The sequence below is a fragment of the Neoarius graeffei genome, chromosome 8 (assembly GCF_027579695.1).
Source record: "Neoarius graeffei isolate fNeoGra1 chromosome 8, fNeoGra1.pri, whole genome shotgun sequence".
Classification (NCBI taxonomy): Eukaryota; Metazoa; Chordata; class Actinopteri; order Siluriformes; family Ariidae; genus Neoarius; species Neoarius graeffei.
In genome coordinates, this window is record NC_083576.1 from 67,931,023 (window position 1) to 67,941,745 (window position 10,723).

General features: G+C 39.2%; 1 protein-coding gene across 1 annotated transcript in view; it reads left to right on the forward strand.

Annotated features, from left to right (window-relative positions):
• The window catches only part of macrod1 (mono-ADP ribosylhydrolase 1), a 219,377-nt gene extending 208,880 nt beyond the window's left edge, over window positions 1-10,497 (forward strand). The window contains exons 9-10 of the mRNA XM_060928074.1: window positions 8,533-8,614; window positions 9,746-10,497. Of these exons, the coding sequence (XP_060784057.1) occupies window positions 8,533-8,614; window positions 9,746-9,771 (108 nt within the window). The 3' untranslated portion in view covers window positions 9,772-10,497. The remainder of the gene's footprint in view (window positions 1-8,532; window positions 8,615-9,745) is intronic.
• The last annotated feature ends 226 nt before the right edge of the window (window positions 10,498-10,723 follow it).

Consider the following 10,723-nt stretch of genomic DNA (forward strand, 5'->3'; position numbering starts at 1 on the left):
TGTGCTGACACGTTGACAGTTCGTCTGCCTCTACAGTTCTGTGCAGTGACAGAAACGAGCTAATTAGAGAGTCCTAATTAACAAGCCCTTCTCCTCTCCCCACCCCCCCAGCCACACTATACCATCAACACACACCAAATTAGCGAGCATGGGTAAGGAGGGAACTGAAAGAGAGAGACAGAGGAGGGAGATATTTGCTGAAGAAAAGGAAAAAGTGAAGGAAATAGGACAAAACAGGTGGCAGGGGAGAGGAAGGAGGCGAGCGCTGTTTGATGCTGAAGAGAAAACAGGAACAAGAGAAATGCTGGTTACGTACACAGACTCCTGGTTTGTTTGGGGCTTCTTTTTTCAGGAATAAAAACACTTATTGCATTTTATCATTTGAAATCAAAAGTTTTCTCCCCCCCCCTTCACATTTTACCTTATAAGTCTGGTGTTTATTCAAGCGTGTAAATCGGACTACCCCTGAGTCACTATGGGCTGTATTGAGTTGATTACTTAAAGTGTACCAGTATTGGTCATGCTTACAACGTTAATCATGCTTTATGTATTACGGTACTTATAGACAAAAGACGCACACTTTGAGTCAAAAAAAAAAAAAAACACAGTAAAAGCCAGGGCTTTGAACCAGAATTTTTTTCCTATTGGTTCGTTCCGAACAGAAACAGAATTTTAACGTTTCTGGTTTTGGGTTCCACCATTAAATAGACGTTCCTGAACTGGTTAGAACAAAAAAATTTCGTTCCCGGAACGGTTAATTACGTTCCCTGTCAGCTGTTTAACAAATGGCTATAAAATTATGTCTCTGTCTCATCCAGCTTAAGCCAAATGTAGGCTAATTCTATTACAACCTTCATTAAATAAGACAAGAAATAATTCAAAACAATTATTATTTCAAATGTTGGCAATTTGGATTCTCAGTATGTCTTCCCATCTACACAAACAGAAAAAGTGCCAAAAATGAAAGAGAATTCGTTTAGTGTGTTACCAAAGGCTAGTCAGGCCCTATGCATTGATAGGCTAACAGAGGTTAATGTCATTTAATGTTCGCGAGCCTCTCATTAACGTGGACAAATATATTGATATCGTGTTTGAAATTGACGTTTTTGAATAACGATAGACTGCAATATTTACCTCTTATTTAAGATGTGGAGACATGATAGTAGTCCACCCTCCCGCTCTCTACATTCAGTCAGCGAACGTCACACAGGAAGTGAACCCCAGCGGGTCATAGAAACTTGCGCAGGAGAAGAATGACTTTTTTATTTGTAGGCTACGGAAACTTTGAGGAACAAAATAAAAACCGGTATTAACCGGTTACCATTATTTTTAATAAGCGTTTCTGTTCCGGAGCATAAAAAATAATAAAGTTTCTGGTTTTGTTTCTGTTCCATGTGAAATAGAAAAAGTTCCCGGTTTTCGTTTTCGTTCCTTGAACCGGTTCAAAGCCCTGGTAAAAGCACTTTTGTAGACAATTTTATTCCATGAATTACCCACGGAGGCAAAACCACGGGGAGCAGCCATTACCAGCCGGAAGTGGCATACAGTCGTTGATTCCGGGTTCTCAGGTGCGAGTAAACAAGCAGTGTTCTGTGGGTCGAGATTCCCAGTTCCCGGTCAAGTAACTTCAGAACACGTTGAATAAATATAGATCTAATACTTATAATAGATCTTTATGGCGCATATCTATTATTTCATGGCATTATGTGCAAGTAAATTTGGTTGTACTTTGGGGTCGAGAGCTTCGCTGGCGAAGCTCGACAGGTTTAGAATGAGTAGGTCATGCATTGTATCATGTATCTTCAAGTTTTTTATCAGACAAGCATGATAAACATATTGACAGAAACTTTATACTTTATACTTTTATATGTGCCCACTGCCAAATAATATAGTTTTTAAATTACCTAAATTAGATAAAACATAAAACTTGTTACCTTACCCGTTCACACCGGAGCACGCGCTTCCGCATTCATAAACGACTATTCACATGCCCTGTGTCCGAAATAGTTCCTTACTCACTATATAGGGCACTATATAATGAGGACACCATTTTGTAGTGCTGTTCGAAACAATAGTGAGGATTATTTACACCCTATATAGTGCATTCAAAGTATTCCACAATGCATCACAAAATGTAGTGTACAACCGATCGTCACTAACCAAGCATCATGCGTGGCGGTCGCTCTGAAAGAAATCAAATTAAAAGTCTCAAATTTGATTTAATAAAAGGCAGCGGCAAAGAAGAAAGTATTCGGTCGTGATTTTAAAAAACTGAAAGATGCAGGTACTTTGTATTGATTAATGTGGGAAATACGCTCAGTATAATATGAATTGATCACAAAAATACATGCATGTATTTATTATTTTGAAAACCCACCAGCCGACTGATCGGGCATGTTTTAATTGTGCGACAGTAATGACGTAAATACCAGCACGATGGACTAGTGTCCGAAAGCGTTTTTTTTTCATTTTACTAATAAGCTCACTATATAGTCCTCTGTATAGTAATTTCCTTTATAGGAAGTAGGGAGTAGTGAACGAGTGAGCGATTTCGGACACAGGGATGGTAACGGCATGATGATCACTTTCACTCTTTCGGTTTCAATTGGTTTCTCTTTCGTGGTGGGAACGCCCACCGTAAACAGGATAAAATCTGTCTGACATAGTTTGGGCTATTTGGAGGTAAAACTTGTTTCGAGATGGCACGCGGATTTTATGCGCTTCGGATGATTCAGGACAGTGAATCAATTCATGATTCAGGACAGCGATTCGGTTCAATCTTGAGAACTGATGATGGACGGTGCTTTTTTTAAATTTTATTTTATTTTTTAAGACTTTGACTCGATCCAGCCAAAGATCAGCTCGAGTAAGTTTAAATATTTCTCCTATTTCTTATGAGGCCCTGTGATGACCTGGCGACTTGTCCAGGGTGTACCCTGCCTTTCGCCCGTAGTCAACTGGGATAGGCTCCAGCTTGCCAGCGACCCTGTAGAACAGGATAAAGCGGCTAGAGATGATGAGATGAGATTTCTTATGAGCAAATCAATTGATGTGTTATCTTAGACTGGTGTTTGCCACATAGGGTCAGTGACCAGTCCACTGCAGCCCAGACAATTGGACAAACCAATGACTGTGCGTCACTACCGGTGCCGGAACAGCCCATGAAGGAAGCAACATATCGCTGACCATGCCTAACTGGCGGAGCAGTGACTTAAAGTGCCATTCCACCATTGGATGTATTCTTTGGCATAAAATACAATATATTTTATGACAACATGACTAGACAGAGAAATCTTTTAGCTTCAAAATAATATATCAAACATAATTTTTTGACAACGACAAGTATATTAATTTTGCGACCAAAGTCACCTACCCTTTTAATTTCCACGCGGTAGTGAAACGTGATGTCATCAGCAGGTTCCCTTTCTTGTGTACCACGTGTCGGTCTATTTTTAGACCAGGAAACCCCCAAAGTGAGAGAGTCATTTCTCCTCGTATATGGGGGCCAAAAGAATTGCGAAAAATTTTGAGTTAATCTTTCAGTTAGCTAGATTTATTGGTATTAGCTAGATTTATTGGTATTATTTTTATTGCGTTCTATCCGCCATTGCTGATATGTGCCACGTCACGTGGTACACAAGAAGGGGAACCTGCCGATGACATCACGCGCAGAAATTAAAAGGGTAGGTGACTTTGGTCGCAAAATTAATATACTTGTCGTTGTCAAAAAATTATGTTTGATGTATCATTTTGAAGCTAAAAGATTTCTCTATCTAGTGATACCATTTATATATGTTGTCAAAATATATTGTATTTTATGCCAAAGAATACATCCAATGGTGGAATGGCACTTTAAAACTCACGCATACTTGACAAGAGCTTATGATGAACGTTACATGACGGAACCACTGGTATCATACATGATCTTTTGAAATAGCTAGTAATTAAAATTCACGACAGGTACACTTTAATCCAGTATTTAGGTGGAGACATTTGCACATATTCAGAGAAGGGTTCCATACCTACTTAAGTTGATGTTCTGGGGAAGTCATGGCCTAATGGTTAGAGAAGCAGTTTTGAGACCAAAAGGTTGCTGGTTTGATTCCCTGGACCAGCAGGAATGGCTGACGTGCCCTTGAGCAAGGCACCTAACCCCCAACTGCTCCCCAGGCTGCTCTGGGTGTGTTGGACGTCACTCTGGATAAGAGCGTCTGCTAAATACCTGGAATGGAATGGAATGTAGGTGCTCACTTCAGATTATCCAAATCACCTGCATCTAGTTCACCTCCCAGGTTTTTCTTGTATCGAAGCATCCCAGATGGTGTTTTTCAGTAGCATCTAGATCACTGCCTTTAAGCCTTAAAAAGACAGGCAAAGGTAATATGATGTAACCTTGAAGCAAGATAGAATTTTTTAAATCAAAAAAACTACAAAGATATTTAAATGATAATATTAGAAATTCGGAATAAACATCTTGATAGAAGTCTCTACTGTCTATACTGAAAATACATTGCTGCAAAAAATGTCTGGTTAAATGTAACAGTACGACGACGACTTATTCCACAGCTTATAAAATAGCAATTAATCCAGCACATCCTATTGTTTTTTTTTCTTTTCTTTTTAATCATACTCCAACAGTGACTTGTTTGCCCTTCAATGACACTATGGGATACTGAATCAAGGTCATTAAATTGCAAACTCTGTGTGGGACATGAGCTATTTTTAGCCATCTTTTAATTCACAATTTTGAGTTGTCAAATTAATAAAATAATGCCAAAGTACAGGGTGTTTCAAAAAATGTGATATTTCACAATCTCATAACTTTGCCAACTCTCGGGGGCGTCGTGGCTCAGGTGGCTGGGGCGCCGTACCATAAATCCGGGGACCTGGGTTCGATTCTGACCTGGGGTCATTTCCCGATCCCTCCCCGTCTCTCTCTCCCGCTCATTTCCTGTCCTGTCTCTACACTGTCCTATCTAATAAAGGTGAAAAAAGCCCAAAAAAAATCTTAAAAAAAAAAAAAACTTTGCCAACTCTTGTTAAATTGACCTCGAATTTTAACAGCGTGTGTGGAAACAGGTCAAAATTTTACGTTTAATGTTTTTTGTTTTTATCTTTTTAGGGATAGAAATGCCATTCACTGGAAAAGAAAAGGCGTTTTGTATGTTAGAGTGCCGTGTCTCAGGTGGCGCACATATTGAAAATTTGTTAAATTGTTCATGGAATCCACATACCTTTGAATTTCTCATTCAGATTTTGAGGAATAAATCTTTTATTGGGCAGCACGGTGGTGTAGTGGTTAGCGCTGTCGCCTCACAGCAAGAAGGTCCGGGTTCGAGCCCCGTGGCCGGCGAGGGCCTTTCTGTGTGGAGTTTGCATGTTCTCCCCGTGTCCGCGTGGGTTTCCTCCGGGTGCTCCGGTTTCCCCCACAGTCCAAAGACATGCAGGTTAGGTTAACTGGTGACTCTAAATTGACCGTAGGTGTGAATGTGAGTGTGAATGGTTGTCTGTGTCTATGTGTCAGTCCTGTGATGACCTGGCGACTTGTCCAGGGTGTACCCCGCCTTTCGCCCGTAGTCAGCTGGGATAGGCTCCAGCTTGCCTGCGACCCTGTAGAACAGGATAAAGCGGCTAGGGATAATGAGATGAGATGAGAAATCTTATATTGTTCAACATTAAGCCTGTTCAGTTTCATTTGCCTCGACTATGTAGTTTCTGGGATATTTGCATCTCAAATAATATCACATTTTTTTGAAACACCCTGTATTTGTTAATTGGATGTTCTGTCCTGCAAAGAAAATGTGCTGATAGTTTGATGGATAATATGACCAAGCACACACCTGATCATCTTACAGACCACTTTAATTTAATAACTTATAATAATTTAGTTTAATAAACAGTCCTCTAAATAAGCAACGTTTCTGATCAAGATGCTGTCTCCTCTGGTGTCCTTTGTGTGGAAAGAAAAACTTTTTTTTTTTTTGTCGACTTTCAAGGGTCGTCCTTTGCTATCTATATTTAATAGTGTCTAGACATGAAGTTCATACTTTCCTCAGATGGCATTCCATAGTTTGTTTTTTATAGAGTATTGCACAAAACATGACATCTTGTGGTGACAGCATATTGTCAGGCAGTGGAACGAGACTTACCGTAATACTGTCCCTCTCTCGCTAGCGCTCACGTCTGAGGTCTGAATAATGATGTGCTTGTGCACAATTTCAGTATTAAATCCTCACGCTGAACGCAACTCTGAATACAACCTACTGAGTGTTATTTACTTAAATATTAACAGAAAGCATGATTAGAAATAATATCTAACATTACAGAGTTACATAAGTTTAAGTAAGTTGACCAGTACCACACTGTGTTGTGTTCATTACAGCATTTATCTCGGTGCTTAAGTGTTAATTCGTCTGAAATCACTGGGGGGGACTTTGTGGATTACAATATTTAAGTATTAAATAGCCCTAAATTCAGTGCACGGACTTAGATTTTAGACGATTTGTAATCTGATGTTTTATTTTTGTTGTTTTTGTAAATGCAGTTTTATCTATTTACATTTGACGTCATGTCACACACTCGGTCGAGAATACAGTGCCGGGGACGTGAGCTGCATACACAGAGACACGCATCTTGGGGGAAATGTGCATTCAAATGAAATTGAACAAGTATCTGTATATACACCCTGTAATTAAATAAGAGGCAGAAATTGTTATGATTAAATGACGCTTAATTGTGCAGAGCTGCTGTGTGTCTTTAAATGCTGTAGCTGGAGAGAACAGAGTCGAGCTGAGTGACTAAGTGAAGGACCCCTGGCTCACATGACACTCAGATGCTGGTTATATAACGTTTAATGACAGGGGATGTGTGTATCTGTGTGTGTGTGTGCGCTTGAGTGTGTGCAGGTTTGTTTGCAGTTTTGAGGCTGAGTTTAAAAAAAAAAAAAAAAAGACCCTTGGGCCTCATTTAGCCTTTTCTGCATGTGCTTGCAGGATTAGAAGAGCTTGTAGATGAGCTGGTAGACAAATTTGTAGTTGAGCTGGTAAGTGAGCTTATAGGGAAGTTTGTGGTTGAACTTGGAGACCAGGATGTAGAACTTGTAGACGGATATGTAAAAGAGTTTGTACACGAGTTTGTCACTGAGTTTATAGATGAACTTGAAGACAAATTTGTAGTTGAGCTTGGAGAAGGATTCGTAGATGAATTTGTAGATGAGCTTGTTGAATAATTTGTAGATTAGATTCAACTTTATTGTCATTGCACATGTCACAGGTACAAGGCAACGAAATGCAGAGCTCGTAGAAGGATTTGTAGATGAGCTTGTAGACTTGAGTTTGTAGATGAGCTCGTAGAAGGATTTGGAGATGAGCTTGTTGAATAATTTGTAGTTGAGCTTGTAGGATTCGTAGAGGAATTTGTAGATGAGCTTGTAGAAGGATTCATAGATGACTTTGTAGATGATCTTGTTGAATAATTTGCAGTTGAGCTTGGAGAAGGATTCGTAGATGAGCTTGTTGAATAATTTGTAGATTAGATTCAACTTTGTCATTGCACATGTCACAGGTACAAGGCAACGAAATGCAGAGCTCGTAGAAGGATTTGTAGATGAGTTTGTAGACCGAGTTTGTAGATGAGCTCGTAGAAGGATTTGTAGATGAGCTCGTAGAAGGATTTGTAGATGAGCTTGTTGAATAATTTGTAGATGAGCTTGTAGGATTCATAGAGGAATTTGTAGATGAGCTTGTTGAATAATTTGTAGATTAGATTCAACTTTATTGTCATTGCACATGTCACAGGTACAAGGCAACGAAATGCAGAGCTCGTAGAAGGATTTGTAGATGAGCTTGTAGACCGAGTTTGTAGATGAGCTCGTAGAAGGATTTGTAGATGAGCTTGTAGACCGAGTTTGTAGATGAGCTCGTAGAAAGATTTGGAGATGAGCTTGTTGAATAATTTGTAGTTGAGCTTGTAGGATTCGTAGAGGAATTTGTACATGAGCTTGTAGAAGGATTCATAGATGACTTTGTAGATGATCTTGTTGAATAATTTGCAGTTGAGCTTGGAGAAGGATTCGTAGAGGAATTTGTAGATGAGCTTGTTGAATAATTTGTAGATTAGATTCAACTTTATTGTCATTGCACATGTCACAGGTACAAGGCAACGAAATGCAGAGCTCGTAGAAGGATTTGGAGATGAGCTTGTAGAAGGATTTGTAGATGAATTTGTAGATGAATTTGTAGAAGGATTTGTGGATGAGCTTGTGGAAGCATTTTGAGATGAGCTCACAGAAGCATTTGTAGATGAGCTCGTAGAAGGATTCGTAGATGAACTTGTAGACAGTGAACACACTTTACTGCTGCAGTAAATTGAGGAGGTCGTTTGAGATATAAATATTTATTTGAACTGGGCTGATGTTGCTGGTGACATCTGCAGGCTTAAGAGTGTTATTATTGCAAAAGATCTCTTTAGCATTCTCCTCATCTCATGCTCTCGCCTAGATAGGAGTACCTATCTGTTTTTCTGTCTCATCAGATGGACCGGGTCATCATCTGCGTTTTCCTCAAGTCAGATGAGGATCTGTACAAGAGCAGACTTCCTGCCTACTTTCCAATAGGTATGTTTTTCTATCTTTCCTTTCTTTTTATTATTTTTTTAAAATATATTTTCTCTTCCTCTATCTTGGAGGAAAAATATTTTTCATTCTGGCACTTTTATATTCTCACTATTTCCCTCTCTCTGTCAGACACACAAACACACAGTGGTCCCAGTTGCCCTCTCTGCTAAAGGGCTTTTTCCAATGACACCAGCCAAAAGTCACTCTGAGCCCTGCATCCATTAGATTGCATTAAATTCTGCGGCCTGGCTTTTTATTTTCCGCATCATTTTTTTTTTTCTTCAATTGTTGTCAACATTAATCTAGTTTGATCAAGCATAGTACGCGCCATGGGACTGGGCTGTCACTTTCAATCATCTGTAATGTTATTTTGCCTTTCTAAACAAACAACACACTGTCCGTGGTGTAGAAAAGAACAGCATTCAGTGCTTCAGAGCCAGCGTGCCAAACTTGTTCAAACCTAAAAAGAGTAAAGACTTTAGTCAGTCATTATTTTTTCCCCCAAAACCTCATGTCTGTCCCCACCCCCTACAGCCTGCTGACCAATCCGAGAGCCCGTTGTGAGGACAGGTAACCAGCATGGTGTGCATTAGTCGATGCTTGTGCTTTCTTTTAGTGTTTGTGTGAGACATTTAAAATGCAAAAATGTAGTGTTTGAAATGAAGGCTTATCAGTGGCAGTACTTTAGTTGTAATGTTTACAGATAAGTATGTTAATAGTTTGCAGTGCTAACAAACTAACACTGAATACATTAACATTTTCATAGTGGTGTTTTTTTTTTTTTTGCAAATAGAAGATAATTAAAAAGGAGGCAGGTTTTATTGTCTGTTTTGATTCTGTTCTTAGTTCTAGTTTCTGAAGCTGACAGTGACAGCGCATAGTTTACTAACCTCAGTATCATTCTTTATTTCTTCCTTTCTTTATTAAATGTATAAGCTACCTCCGTCTCTTCCTATATCTGTTCTGTCAGTGGTTAGTGGTTTAATTGACAGATGGTGTGAGTGTAAACCCTGTTCTGTTTGTGTTGCTACCTGTCAGTGCAAGTGTGACACCTATGTGTGACGATCTTTGTGATTTCTCGTGCGAAGCGTCTCAGCTGACTGCGGTTTTTTTTTTTTTCTTCACTTACAGATGCATTTCCGGAAAGTAAATTATGAGTGGATGCAACTGCGTTGAATGCCTCACTCATCATCACCTGCTCCTGCTTCCCTAGTGTCTGCCCAGCCAGCAACACCTCCTGATTATTTTTGAATCCACTGATTTTTATTTTGATGGCATGCGTCGTATAATTTCTTATGGCTCAATCCAGTTTTCACTGAACCTCTGTGTTGATGATCAAAGGATGGGTTTTTGGCATTGCACTAAAGAGAACTGCCAGCACGCGCGCGCGCACACACACACACACACACAGAGATAGCGCAAGTGAGTGAGAGCACATCAAGAAAGCAAAATGACAAGTATTTCATTATTTCTCTGAAGTCAATACTGAAATCCAAAACAGTTCTCTCCGTACACATCTCATTTACTAGAATGTTCTGGTTCAGGGATAATCAGTCTTATCCACAATGCCTTCAGCTGTTTTGTTTCTTTGTTTGTTTGTTTGTTTTTAATCCATGCAGAAGTTACACCTGATACAACAAATGAATTGTTTGTAGCCAGATAAGGAATTATTGTATAATTGGATTTAAGTATGTTGCTACTTATTTGGAATAAAAGCCTACAGACTCACCAGCCATTTCCTGATAAGATGCAGAGATCTTGCACAGATCTGGAAAAGTACTAGATTTAAAGGCACTCGTTTTCAGACATAGATAAGGATGCACATTCATAAAACATTTTGTGAACAGTGTAGATATAATAAAAAGAGGAACTGTTGAATGAAACTTATGAAGTTGTGTTTGCTGTTCATATGTTTACAGTTGCAAGAACATTTCACTAAGCAGCTAGGAAATGTGAAGCCGAAAATGGACAGTAAGTACTAACTGGAGATCACAATTTATCTAACTATCACATAGCTGTTAACTCTGTCATTTGGACAATGTAAAGGCACGGTGATGATAGAAATGAGACAAAACAGTCTGGAGTGTGTGTGTGTGTGTATATATATAT